We start from the raw sequence: 14,865 nt of genomic DNA on the forward strand, positions 1-14,865 counted from the left end.
AGAATACATAAACCTCATTGTATATTTTGAAGAAATTCAAGCTATCAGCAACTGCCACAGATGAAAGTGTTGTCACCACAATAAAAGCAACAAATAGATTTGTACATTTCAAAAGCCATTACCACAATATAGGTCTATAAAGAACTGCTGGGGGGTCGGGAGAGAGACAAGAGTGGAAGAGTAACAATTAGCTCCCCACCCAGCCTACACTTTCAGAGAAAGGCTCTAAACACACGGGAAGCGCCACTGATGAACATTAAATGTGCAAAAATCAAGAGTTGGGCCAGAACGCACAAGTTCACTTCACAGCCAAAAATGCATTTCTTCTCCATTCCACATTATAACAATTATGGCTAAGAAGTCTATCATATTATGTGCCTGTTATTATGAGAGAAGATATGCCATAGTCTTCCATTCACAATAAATTGTTTGTTGAACAGCATAAAACTGTGAATCAAGAAACGTGCATGCTTAAACTTTGTATGCATAAACATAGTCACTAAAAAGGGAAAAGATAATATAAAGACTACAGTTTTAAGCATTCGATTTCAAAAAGGTTTATACTGCAATATGTGTGTGTTTTTAAAAAATGTTTTTATTAAAGATTTTCTTTGGTTACAAAAGTACATACCCTGTCTTCTATTTTCAGATCATAAAGATCAATTATATTCGATGTGAGACATTGATGTTGTACACAGTATATTTTCTTAAATCTTGCCAGTTTTCCAAATGATTTTGCCCTCACATTTACGGACCATTCTCCATTACACTGGTCCTTGGCACATTCAGTGCTATTTAAGGTGCTAAACCTTCCATTTGACAACCTGAAAAAATATAAGCTATGGACAGCACAGATGGCTGCCCTTCCGTGCCCTGCCTTAAAAACCTAACAAAACTCCTCCTAGCCAGTCTGACACCTAGGTTTACCTTGTATGAACTCAGTAAGTACTTTGAACTCTGTAATAATCTGATATCTTCTCAGACAGGCTCATTCTGTTCTTCTAAATCTAATCTATGCTGCAGCTGACCACTATTAGAAAAGTTCGTTAAAAGATGGGTGTGCACATAAAATACTAATTTACGTTCCCAAATACCATACTGTCCAGCTCTTTTCAGTTTATCTTATTTGCAATATCTGCTTTCTTTTATGTAACACGAGAAAAAAGTAGGTTGTTTATTTTAGTGTGTGGGGTTTTTTTTCTAAGAAGCACAAATTGTTTTAAGAAACTACCTGAATTGTAGTTTTCCATTCCCAATGAAAGGTCAGCAGATTGGGTCTTGGCTCTACCCACAGGCTGAATGCAGGCAGCAATGCTTTGGGACAAAGGGCTCCCAGGATTCAATGTTACAGAAGGAGGACCTTCAATGTTACAGAAGGAGGACCTTTGTAGGAGCCTCTGATCGAAGGTGGGTTCCACTGAAGTAAAGACATCTATGTGATAGTGGTGGCCACCCTTCATTTTTCTAGTAGAGAAACATAAGTGGAGAATGCAGCAGAGGTGGCTGCAGAATGAGTGAAGTGAGCAGTGATGTGAGAAAGCATGCGGAGCCTTTGAGTTTCATAGGAAAAGAACAATGCAAGCTTTTATCCAACTGGCTAAGATGGCAGAAGTTACCTTCTTCCCCAAGAAGAAGGGGTGGAAGGATACAAAGAAGGGTTCTGTCTACCTGGGCTCTTTGGTTTAAGCAATGCAGACTTTTAGGGCTCAGCAAACATGCAGGGAATGCCAAACCTTTTTTCGTGGGTGCACTGAATCTGGGAAAAAGGAGGGAAGAACAAGTTATTGCTCCAAGTGGAATCTAGAAGTAACTTTAGGAAGAAGGAAGGCTAGGTCAGTACAGCCTATGTTTATGAAAGGTGCAGAGGTGCTTGGCTGTGGACAGGGTGCTGAGTTCCAATATTCTGCAAGATGAAATGATGGCCACTAAACGGTAACTTTGAAGGATAGTAGTTTGAGGAAGATCTCTTCCAGCAGTTCAAAGGGAGGCTTCTGTGAAGGTCTCAGGATGGAAATCTGTGGCAGGTCAAGGAACACGTTAGAGCTGCCCCTTTAAGCAATCATTTCAAAAGTGGATGGGAGGTAAGTGCCATGGAGGGGAGAATGCCAGGTGCAGTATTTGAAGGAACCAAGGGCTGCAAGGCCAAAATGGTGTGATAAGGAGTCTCACTTTCTCTTCCCTGATCTTCTGGAGGACCACCCTTGGAATGATAGAAAGTGGGGGGAAGGTGTAGAGAATATCTGGTGGCCAGGGGAGAACAAGGCAAATAAGGTTTCCACTGATGCTGACTGGAATCTGGTAATGAACCGTGGGAGCTGAACTTTGACAGGAGCTGTTGGAAAACTGCAGGATGCAGTTGCCATTCCTCTTGATTGCTTTTCCTGTGGCTCAGTCTGTCTGCTTGTGTGTTCAGGAGACTGGAGATGAGCTCAGCAATAAGTGACTAGAAGTTTTACTACGCTCAGCTGAGGAGAAGAGATACTACTGCATGAAACTCCAAAGATCAGGTGCCTCCTTGTCTGTGAATGTTAGATTTCACTATGGTGGAATATGTATGCATTAGGACACTGATGAGTTGGAGACGAGGAGCAAAGTGTTGTAGGGCTATGCAAGCTGCTTGAAGCTCTAACCAAGTGATGCTCATTGATGCTTCTGTGGGAAACCATAGCCTTGGATGCTTAGATCTTTGCTGTGAACTCTCTCACCCCGTGAGACTGGCATCCAGGATGATCATTGTCAGCAGAACATTAAAAGGAGAGCCTCTATGTAGGCTGGATCACACTGTTCACCATCTCAAGGCTTAGTAAAAGTGGTGGGGGAATTTAATGTGCAGTTGTCTGCTCAATGCAATGTCTTTCTGGAGGGATAGTAGAGCGTTGGAGAGGGTGGGTGTGGTGCTTTGTTCACAGAGTTATATGTGCCACTGAGATTCACAGATCTAGTACCTGTGCCATAAACATGAGATCCACTTTCTTGGATTTGATGAGGGTCTGAACCTCTGAGCTGATCTTTTCCTTTCTGGAGATCTATTGCCATGAGTAGGTTTTGAGAATGGAGATTTTCTTTGATAAATGAAATAATTACCATATGTTCCCCATTTCCTTGCCTCCCCAGTGAAGCTACAGATAGAAAATTAGTGACTGCTTCTGGTTTTAAACTAACCAGAGCTTCCCATTACACCCAAGGTCCAGAGACTCTGGTTAGCTTAAAGTTTAAATGGTTTGAGAACAAGCCAGGATCATAAACCACTATTTGATATTGTCTTATTTCAATATATAGTACAGTAATTTAAAACTAACCTGAGTTTCCCTGGAGTTCAGGCAGAGGAAAGCATGTCGCAGCCATGCAGGAAAAGGTAGTTGGACCATATGAGAATAAGGCTCGTGCTGGCTGTTGCACATAACAGAAAGCCATATTTCAAAAGGCCCACAGTGTACATAGTTTTGCTTATGCGGTAATTCCATGTAGGAAAATTTTTGTATGCGAAGATGTCCAAAATATGTGAAGAAGTTCAAAATATGTGAAGTTTAAAATACATGAAACAATGTTTCAAAATAAGCACTAAGCCATTATATCAAGCCTTATAAAAAGAAAGCTGTAAATGTGCACTTACTTTTAACTCCCTGATAAATATATATTTAAAACACATATGTTATTGGAAGGTGGGATGCAATTTTCTGTAAAAACACACTTTAAAAAAAGGAATGCCTATCAGTAACAATGCAAATGAGCTTAAGTATATCATAATGTTGTTATTTAAATATAATCTGTTCCAAGGTCAGTACACTGTTTAAAATGGGCTTTTTAGGTCACAAGGAATGGCCCGCATGAGGTCTCATAAAAGCTACGGCACAAGCAAAAGGAATTACCATAATTACTTCATCACACTACAAGTAGCTAATGGGATTACACCCTAAGGGTAAGCAATTATTCACCGTACACTGTGTAAATGTTCTAAGAGGTGGATAAGACCAAATATTATAAGGATATGATAAATAAATTCACACATGGAAGGTTCAAGGTCAATGGTAGTAAATTGATACAAGTTTTTAAGAAAGCTGAATCTCTTTATTTGTCCTCATTTTTGTCAATATATAACATGCCTGTAGATCACTTCCTTGCTCCTACCTCTGTGTACTATATATCTGCTTCTGAATGAGATGCTCTTAAGAATTTTAATCAAAAAACTTCCATTTTGGCAATACAGTTGTATCTCAGTTGTCGAATGTAATCCGTTCCAGAAGACCGTTCAACTTCAGAAACGTTTGACAACCGAGGCGCAATGGATGGCTGGCAAATTCCATTGAGAAAATGGAGAAATGCACCTCAGAAGCTGTTCGGCTTCCAAGGTGTGTTCGAAAACGGAAACATTCACTTCCGGATTTTCGGTGTTTGGGTTCCGAATCATTCGGTTTCCAAGACACTCGAAAACCAAAGTTCCACTGTATATAAAATCCAAGGTTTAGTCATTTTCACAAGAAAATCACTGGGAGTGAGATTCACAGCCCCATTTCAGAACTTTCTGCACACTTGAGGGGCAGGCTGGATAATTTCTTAATGGGACAAGGCATAAGTCCTAACTGTCTCAGATGCACTATGGGATGTGATGGTCCTGGACAGAGGACCATTACCACCAAGGGAAAGTGGCAGGAGAACTATGCAAGGAAGAAGGAAGGCCATGGACTCATTGAGAGGAGATAAGCTGAAGCTGAACCCAGATAAGACTCAGGCACTGTTAATGGATGGTTCCCCAGACTGGAAGAATGGGGAGTTCCTTGCGCTTGAGGTTACACTATATCTGAAGGAGTGGGTATGCAACTTAGGGGTACTTCTGGATCCTTTGCTCAGGTGGCCTCAGTGGCATGGAGTGCTTTCCATCAGTTTTTGCTGAGACCCAGCTGTGCCCCTATCTGGACAAAGATAGCCTAACGTCTGTTGTCTATGCTCTGGTAATCTGGTTAGAATAATGTAACACATTATACTTGGGGCTGTCTCTGAAGATAGTTCGGAAATTTCAGCTGGTGCAGAATTCAGTGGACAGGTTGCTCACTGGAGCAAGGAGGTTTGAGAATATTGCACCAATCTTGGCCTGACTGCACTGGCTGCCAATTATTTTCCAGGCGCAATTTGAAGTGCTGGTTTTGGCCTATAAATCATTTTAAAAGCTCTTGACCAAAACACCTCAAGGACTGTCTCCTTTAAATAAAAATAAAAGTGGAGGTGGGGATTTAAGAAAGAGAAGCTTCTGACTGGTATCGTGCATCAGAACAACAAAAAATAGTTGTGTAGATGCACCATCCATAAAAGTGTCACAAAAGGCATCACAACTTTCTCCATACCACCTTTCCCCCCTTCATCCTGTCCCCGCACCCTTACAAATGTGTCAGAAATGTTCATTTAAGAGCTTTTTGCATAGCACTATTCCCCTTCTGATTGTATCTTATTTTTTTAAAAAGCCTAATTATGTGCGGAATTATACTAACTATATACCCCCATATGTGTAAAAAAGAAAGGTCAATCCTCATTTTGCAGCATAATTTTATAAGTATATTAAGTATATTTTATACAGTTATGTGCACAGTTATATGTATTTGTTAATGTACTGTTCACTTTAGGAAACTTAGACTATATATGCATCTAATAGGCATACAGTATTATGTATATAATAATGCATATAATGATTAATATCATATGTGAGACTTGTTCTTTATTTTTAGCGGAACAGAGGGGCTCGCTTCTTGTTGAGATTAAGGAACAAAATCAATGTTGGTTGAATATAATTTTACGGTCCATTGGCCACAAATAAAAAGTTGCAAAATGTAAAATACATAAGATTGTTAAAATAGGAGGTTAAAAAGAAAAAGCAATCATAAAGTGTCTAAGGGAAGTTGCAATGTTTAGACATTTTGCAACCTGCTTAGTAATTAAAAAAAATTAGAGCCTTCCAATAAAATATCAACAGACTCTGGAGATTGTCCTAGGAAGGAGTGTGTTTTTCCAGCCTCCATTTAAAAAAAGAATGTGGCACTGACTACACCTCTTCATTATTATAGGAGCAGTACATGTTATTTACAGGAGCTCTGTTATAACTTAAGATAGTGCTCTTCTCATGCACACATCCATTCTGAAATACCTTTAACGATCAGTTCTGCATAATTTGATACTCCAACTCCTCCTTCTGTGCGAATCATGCAGCGGTAATTGCCCGCATCTCGTTTGGTAGCATTTACCACACTGAACGAAGCTACAAATCGCCGATCATTAAAAACTTTCATATCCTTCAGAGGTGCATCTCGTACAAGCAATCCCTAGTGAAAAACAAATTAAAAGTTTACTTTTGATGAGGGGGGAAAATAACTATTGTAAAGAGATTTAATTTCTCCAATACTTTTCTACCCTAGTGAAACTCATTTGGCAGTAGGGATGGAGGAGGAATTCATTTGGTTCACACCTTGAGAAACAGACCAACCAAAACTTGTTTGCAGATCAGAATGCAACTCTTGATGTGAACATTTCATGCATTCTTTCAAAACACACAAACCATATAATGAACATAATGGAACCAGGGCTTTTTCCTCCAGCCAGAACTCGACAGAACACAGATCCAGCGTGTCTCGGGTGGGCACCTTTGCCATTATAAGAGAGCATAGGAGGTGTTCATGGTGAGTTCCAGAACCTCTTTTTCTAGAAAAAATAGCACCGAATGGACCTATTTGGTGATTGCACAGTTTCATGCACAGTTTCAAAATCTAGGTGTGACTTGCCATGTGTACCCCAATCAAATATGAATTTGGATCTATAAATCCTTCCCATAGCGTAAGTATATTCTTGGCTTCAATATATTTGGAATTATGTGACTTTAAATGCTTTTCAGTATTTCTACTTTTGTCCTCAAACACAAATGAAATTACAAAAACTTTGCATGAAATCTAACCTGCCTGTCTTTATGAAGTGGAAAGAGCAAGCCCTGATTCCTATACCAGAAAGCAAAACATAGAACCTATTAAGAAAATGACTGAACTCAGTTTGTTAATTACGGTGTTCAGATGTCAACTTGTTGAAAGTAACCTTAACATGCTATTTATAGGTTTTTCGAAAGCTCCAAATAATGTCAACATTAAACTGACTCTTGTACATAATTCATGAGGCAAAAGTCAAGGTTAAACAGAGCATTATGCCAAAGTATCTGGATATTAAACAGTAAATAACAGATTTTAATTTCTTTAATAAGTACAGCAATAATGAAGTCATTTAACTTTTACAAGCAGTTTTATGGCATGCCCTTATTTAAGAAACGGTTGGAATAAACAGGATTAAAATAACTTTAAAAGACATAGTTTGCAAAGTTCAAGACTAAAAAGGTTGCAATCATGCCAATGATTACCTAAAAGCTATTAGAGCAGAGTATTTTATTTGTTATGTGTTTATTTGTGTTTTTACTTTTTTCCACCAGTATTAGCACAATGGCACTCGCTGCCTATACATTTCTAGTTGCAATTTCTGCTTTTAACCTATGCAACCTTACAAAGCTAGGAGAGGTTGGGAGGGTGGCAACAATGGAGAGGATATTTTTAGTTATAGCCCCACCCCCCACACCCACAACACCTGTGGAATGCTCTCCTGGTTGAGGCGATAAGCTATAAACCCTACAGTCTGAGGAAGAAAAAAACATTTTTGTACAACCAAGTTACATAAATGAATCCTGACAACTGCAGCATATGACCACGATCCAAAGAGCACAATGTCCCAACATTTATGTGAACTCATATATTCATATTTCTGCAAGACAGCACCACCAGTGCTATCCGACAGAACTGACCACCAACAAATGAGTGTTTCTGATATGTTTGCTCCAGTCAGATGAGCATTTCTAAAATCCAGAGAACCTACTTTACTTGAGTGTTCAACAGTAAAACAGAAAGAATATTTAGAAAAAGGAGGGCGGAAACAGAGCAATGATCACATATTCACAGTCCACTCATAGTTAGGACACAATGAACTTCATATTTCATAGCAGAAGATCATAGATGACAGAGACTTTGAAGACTCATCTTAATTAGCTATGTTACAGACATATATGCAGCTGCTGAATGGAACTCAGGTTCCATTTTGCTCAGGCAGAATTGATGCAGTAAAATTGGTCTCACCTCAATGTACCGGTAGATTTTTAAAAATAACATGTGGTGCGTTCTATATATAGCAAATTATCATTCAACTTGTTGATCAGTGAATGTAAGTGATTTTGAAAGGGTCACTGTGAATACTTTAATATGTACCTTTAGAAGTGGAAATGCCTGCAGATCCGATTATAACAAAAAGCCACACCATAGGAAATCCAAGGTCTGCAACACACACACACACACTCCATTAAAGCAACATGCACTGCATAACATATAAATGCAGCTTATCTGTCCCTTTTCAGAATAAATGGGGGTAGCATTTGGATGGTTATCACTGGCAACCAGAAAAGGAATAACTTCTTTAAAAAAAATGGGATGCATGCTTAAAATGTGCTTGGACAAGACAACTTTCAACAACAACATCAATCAATCAATCAATCAATCAATCAAAAAGATCTTGTACTGTGATGTGTGGTGGGCAAACTGCAAAGCCAACTTTTGAAATTTGCATCCGTTTCTTTTTGTAAAGCACGAACCTAGTCATGAAAAAATGATTTAGAGACCACAATTCTATTGTGTGGAATTCAATGTGTGTGTGCGCGTGTGCAACATACACAACTATAGTACTACACTTTATATTCTACTTTAAGAAATTGCATTATACATGTACTTTCAATGCCTTTACTTAAAGAGTTTTCCAGAGCTTAACATTACTTCGAATTCCTGTTATTTTAGGATGTTGTGCATCTTGTTTTTATATTTGAGAATGCACACATATACGCTATAGAAATATATAGTTGCTTCTGTACTCATAACACACAAGATGCATTCTCAAATACACATTTCCACAGAAACCTGAGAATGCACAGCTGATATCTACAGTCCTGCAAAAAGAATATTCTTAACATGATTTTCAGCTTACTTCTCAGTAATTGTAGCTAGCACCTCAACCATATGCACACTGGCCTTGAATGCAATTGTGACAGCTGCTGGAGTGTGAAGAGAACAGGGGTAGCGAGAACTCTTTACACCATAGTTTTAACTGATATGCTCCTGTAATATGCTAACTTAAATGGAGAAACACTAGTAATAATTTTAGTGCTCACAGAGGCATGAAAGAAGAAAAGTCAGTGCATGTGATTTACTGTGCCTGATAAATCATGTTGATACCATAGAGGTACATTAGGAAAGGTGGCCACCAAAAAAGTAATCACCCACAGCTGAAGGTTATCTCAAACTCACTGAAGGGAAAATAATATTTCCTTTTTATCAATATATATTAAACAGTATCCTTGGAGCATTCATTTTATTCCCTAGTGTGATTTAAACAGCTCCAGTACGTTTAGATTAGTGATGAGTGAACTCTACTTAGCTTTCCTCTTGATCTGCTCATTATCTTCTGAGCATTTTACTGAAAGTTCTTTGAGAAAATCTGGAATACTGGTACACCTGGATGAGCTCCCCACTAGCCCTCCGTGGTTGTCCTTCCTGAACAATGGTGTGTGTATATAAGAAACAACAGCTGTGAGATCTAGCTGGCAAGCAATGGTATAAGTCTTGTGGAACATTTCCATAATACCTGGATGCATCTAAGCCTACTGAGGAATATATTTTCCTGTTAAGAATGGAACACAGATGTAATTTTAAAGCATTCTGGTTCAATTAATTGGGCTGCAAGGATGTACAGTTTGCATGTATCTACAACTCTGGCCATTTATTCAGGAGCAACCTGGCCTTAAAAATGAAGCGTCACCAGGCAGCCCTTCATGCTGGTTTTTCCACATGTGCCCTTTCTAAATTTGTTTGGCAAATGAGTAGCTAGCAATGACAGGCTGGTGGTGAACTCAGAACAACCAGCACCAGATTGTTGTAGTGTTGCTGGTTTGGCCTCTAAAGAGCTTAAGTTGGTCATCTGAGCAAACATTTATAATATTACTAGTAAGGGTATTGCATCCATACCATAGGTAAAGGTAAAGGGACCCCTGACCGTTAGGTCCAGTCACGGACGACTCTGGGGTTGCGGTGCTCATCTCGCTCTATAGGCCAAGGGAGCTGCCGTACAGCATCCAGGTCATGTGGCCAGCATTACTAAGCCGCTTCTAGTGAACCAGAGCAGCACACAGAAACACCATTTACCTTCCCATCGGAGCGGTACCTATTTATCTACTTGCACTTTGACGTGCTTTCGAACTGCTAGGTTGGCAGGAGCTGGGACCGAACAACGGAGCTCACCCTGTCGCGGGGATTCGAACCGTCGACCTTCTGATCAGCAAGCCCTTGGCTCTGTGGTTTAACCCACAGCACCACCCACGTCCCAATCCATACCATAGAGATCACTAATTATTCAAGAACTGCAAGCAGTAACTTTGTTTAAAATTAAAACACAATCTAAATCAACAATAGTATATCCAGTGGTGTTAATACCCTCACCTAATTACTTTACAGACTTCACAATTCAATTTTTATGATTACTTCCCAGAGCTACTTTTTAAAACCAAGACAATTCTCTCCCTTAGGTATGTGAATAATATATAGTGTATATATATGCTTATTATATACACAATATATTAGCATTTCCACTAACCAAAAAGGCCACCTTTGTAAAATATTATTTCTAAAGTTACTTTGTCCCAACTGGAGTAATTTTAGTTCAATGGTGCAATATCAAAACGATACTAGTTTGTTATGAATGGACATACTCAGAAGCATTTGTAGAATGTTTAGTTATTCAGGCTTCTTTCCAGTTCTCTGTGTTTGGTGAAAATAGGCAAAGTGACTCTCCTAAACCTATTTTGCATTTCTGCCCTTAATCTGCATAACTGCAGCTTGCAGCTGTCGCCATTGTGGATTATTAGATCATAAATTACACCAAATTAAGTACCTTTGGAAATATCCCTATTGTAGTGAATCCTAGTAACTGATTTATTACATATTTTTTCTAGCTGCTTATCCAATTAGCGTAAGAGTGCACTTCAAAGCTATTAAATCCAATGGGAGTTTTCCCACTGATTTAAATGGGATGTTGATTGCATCCCGCATTAGCTGCAGTTCTCAATTTCTTCTATTTTAAGACTAATTTGTGACAAGGGATTCTTCTCCAGTTCTAAGGTAAGTTGTTGCATAACTGTTTTATTAATTCTTTGACTGCCTTTGAAAATAAAAGGTTGGACTAATGATTTTATTATACTTAAACAGTTTCTTCCCATTTTCTTTATTTCAATAGTCACTGTGCTGCTTCATGGAATATCCGAAAACTAACTGCACATGTAGACAACACAGTCTGCAGATTACAAGCTGCCCACCAAGGACAACTTCACCAAGTTACGGTACTAGCTGTGCAGCGCAGCACAAGTTTATGTAGGTTATTTGGGATGCAGGATATAAAACTGCACAGCATGTAATATCTACACTGCTTTTTTCTCTGATCAGACATGTGTTTAATCCGATGCAATTTCAATATCCATTTAAGAAACAGATCGCACTGCACGTGGGCGCTTTAATTTGCAGTCAATAAATACAACTTGAACACAGCTGCATCCAACCCTTTGAACAAAACTCTGTGTCCTTCCCATGTAATGTACATTCTGTATGTTTGGGAAATCGCAGAATCAGAAAGGACCAAAAGAGTAATCTAGTTCGACCCCCTGCAATGCAGAAATCACAGCTAAAGCTCTCTCCTATGTTCCCATCAAATTCAAAACATATGTGTACATGTTGGGCTTAAAAATCAGAGTAGCTACAGAGCTGATAGTTCTTGTACCCATTTTTTAAAACTATGGTGCAATATAACTTCATCTCTCTTTATCAGTTCTGGATTGCCCTCCAACTCCCCAGAGCAGATTTGAAGTGAACAAGGACATTCATAAAGAGGAAGGGGAAATTATGTTGTACAAATGAAAATCCCTGCACTAACAGAAGCAGTTTGTTGGACACTGCCCTTAATCAGGAAAAAATGGTGTAGGAATACCCAAAATGACTACTCATTATGGAGCATCATCTTTCGAACTATGATGCACCTGCTTTTCTGAATGATTTGCTAACAACAACCTGTTCCTTTTATCACAAAACACAGCATGTTTTGTTAAATGTTTTGGATGCTGTCAAAATATTCTGCTTTTATATCTGTTTATCCACAAAAGAGGTTTGGTTTAGCTAATGAACCTTTAACAGCAGATAAACAACAGATGTATTGGAAGATTTTATCAATTTTGCTTCCAAAATCTATTTTATTTTGCCTGTCCATTAAAGTGGCAAGAAAAGGATAAGCATCTTTTCAGAAAATGATGTAATACAGCTCCATAGGGGGTGGGGTGGGGATCACTTGGAAAGGTAAGAGAGAAGTGCATTTTGCATGAAATACTTTGTTCATTAGAGAATAATTTGAAACACAGTCCCCTTGAGTCTCCAACAACTCCTACTGACAAAAAAATAAATAAAATAATATTCCTGGCAAAAGAAGAATAAAAAGAACAGAAGGCATCAGAAAGCTTTTACCAGCTCTATGTAGTTCTTCCTTGATGTGGTAGTTCTGCTTCACTTTGGTAAAGTTTTATTTTTAAAAGCAACTCAAAACCTCATTTCAGCAGAACCAGAAACTGCATCACTGTCTTTTAGTCTCCATAGGTTTTAACTGTAATATCTTACATGGCATTTTATAACTTGTGAAGCACTAATTCCGTTTCTAAATTGTATCTCATTATAGAGATCAGATATGTCCTTGATCAACACTGTCTGTTGACTCCAACAGCACCTATATACTCAAAGTCAAAGCTCTGCATGAGGTTTGAATAAGTCTGCATGAAATTACCAACATGGTAAAAATTACTGAAAAGGAGATAAAGAGAGGATGGGAAATGACTGATGCGTTAAAGGAAAAGTAGCTAGTATAAAAGGAGGCTAAATTAGAGAAATATGGATAAGAAATAAGGAAGATGGCACAACTTTCAGCAATTCTTTCTCCCTTCTGCATCCCCCTCAAAGTCTGCTCTGTAGGATTAGGTTATACTCTAGGGAGATTTTGTGGGAGTGCAGGGGAAGTAAATTTCCAAAAATTGCCTCTCTCTTCTGCTCTGTTGATGGGTGACTTCCATCAGCAGAGAAGAAGCACTGGATATCACCCACTGGCTGACATATACCGGTAGTTCTTTGAGGTTTATCTAAAGTGTAGCTTCACCAACTTACAGCACAATTCTATAGGCCTACATAACTACTCAAAAGTAAGCCCCATTAAGTTCAGCTTGCACTTGATCCCAGAAAACTGGATATAAGGCTGCAGTTGAATATCATATTATTGTTAAGTCATTAACTTCTAAAAGAGGGTAGTACAGACTTTAATTTTATCAATCAATTAAATAATTAATAGGGTGCTCTTCCAAGGTTTAAGGATATTTGTGTGAAATTTGGTTGCTTGTATTTCAATTTCTCTGAGGGTTGGCTGAATCAGGCTGAGGTGTGAAGCTTCTTCTGATAACTGGGCTGTACTAGGTTTTGGAACTGCTTCCCAGCTAATCTTCTGCTTGTAAGATTTCATACATTCTCAGTAAAACAGCTTCTGCTCACTACTGGAAGTGTTGGAAAACCTACATTCAGGATTTACACATTGATAGAAACTTAAAGCTAGGAAGTCTAATTCTCCAAATAACATTCACAGTTGTCCACATGGTAGACAGAGTTTGCTATTGGTCTGGATATCTCATTTACATGTTAATATAATGCAAGATAAAGGATTTACCTCAGTGAAAGATTAAAACACAGAAGTAAAATGTGCTATAATGATATAAACCCTTTAAATACTTGGAAAAATTGCTATCGACTTTTTATTATGAATGTGAAATGCATGAAAATGCAAAAGTATTAAAACACTTATTTCTTATTCACTTCCCTTAGATATGGAGTCCATGCAGTTCTTTTAATCATTAATCTTGTATTATGTTATGCAAACTCTGCAGTAACAAAACACTTTTGTATTTTTGACAGCCTTCTTTTATCTGTGTAAATTTATAAGCATGAATATGATGCCAGATTAATGGTGTTCACTGATCGCCACATTCTTTTATAACTGATTTTGCTCTTCATTCCTTTACTAAGTGGAGGCTTTTCACTGCTCATGGTCATGTACACTAAATAAATAACAATGTGTTAAAGCAAGTGGAGGCTGCAATATGAAATAAATAGTAAAGCCACTAGGCCACTAGAGAGTTTCAAAGTGGTAGCAAGAAAGAAAAGCTCAGACAGGCTGACAAGCCATGGGAAGATGGTTCAGTAACGCTGATCAGCAGATTCAGGTAGGTAGCCGTGTTGGTCTGACGCAGTAGAAATATATAAAATAAAATAATAAAATAAAATGTCCAGTAGCACCTTAGAGACCAATTAAGTTTGTTCTTGATATGAGCTTTCGTGTGCATGCACACTTCTTCAGATACACAGAATTCTCGCCTGCCAGATACACAGATACACAGCAGAGGTAGTAAAAGTGGCAACACTAACTTTAAATAGTATTGTAATAATAATAATAATAATAATAATAATAATAATAATAATAATAATACACCACCTACCTAGCAATATTGGAGCATTGAACTCTTTAGTATGTAAATCCATGAAGTAAAAGTGCACACAGTACCAATTAATTGTTCCCTTCATTATCATATCTAATGAACAAAAAGTCCTCAATGTACAAGGATTGCTTGGCTAAGAAAGCAATCCTATACACAAAATGCTAATGATAAAGGAAGGCTGCGTTAAG

The 14,865-nt window shown here is 38.2% G+C and overlaps 1 protein-coding gene across 19 annotated transcripts in view; it reads right to left on the bottom strand.

Moving 5' to 3' along the window:
• The window catches only part of PTPRM (protein tyrosine phosphatase receptor type M), a 395,593-nt gene that overhangs the window by 230,233 nt on the left and 150,495 nt on the right, over positions 1-14,865 (bottom strand). For all 19 annotated transcript variants that reach the window (XM_033154926.1, XM_033154917.1, XM_033154915.1 and 16 more), the window contains exon 6: positions 6,134-6,308. In XM_033154926.1, the coding sequence (XP_033010817.1) occupies positions 6,134-6,308 (175 nt within the window). The remainder of the gene's footprint in view (positions 1-6,133; positions 6,309-14,865) is intronic.

The sequence above is a fragment of the Lacerta agilis genome, chromosome 7 (genome assembly GCF_009819535.1).
Source record: "Lacerta agilis isolate rLacAgi1 chromosome 7, rLacAgi1.pri, whole genome shotgun sequence".
Lineage (NCBI taxonomy): Eukaryota > Metazoa > Chordata > Lepidosauria > Squamata > Lacertidae > Lacerta > Lacerta agilis.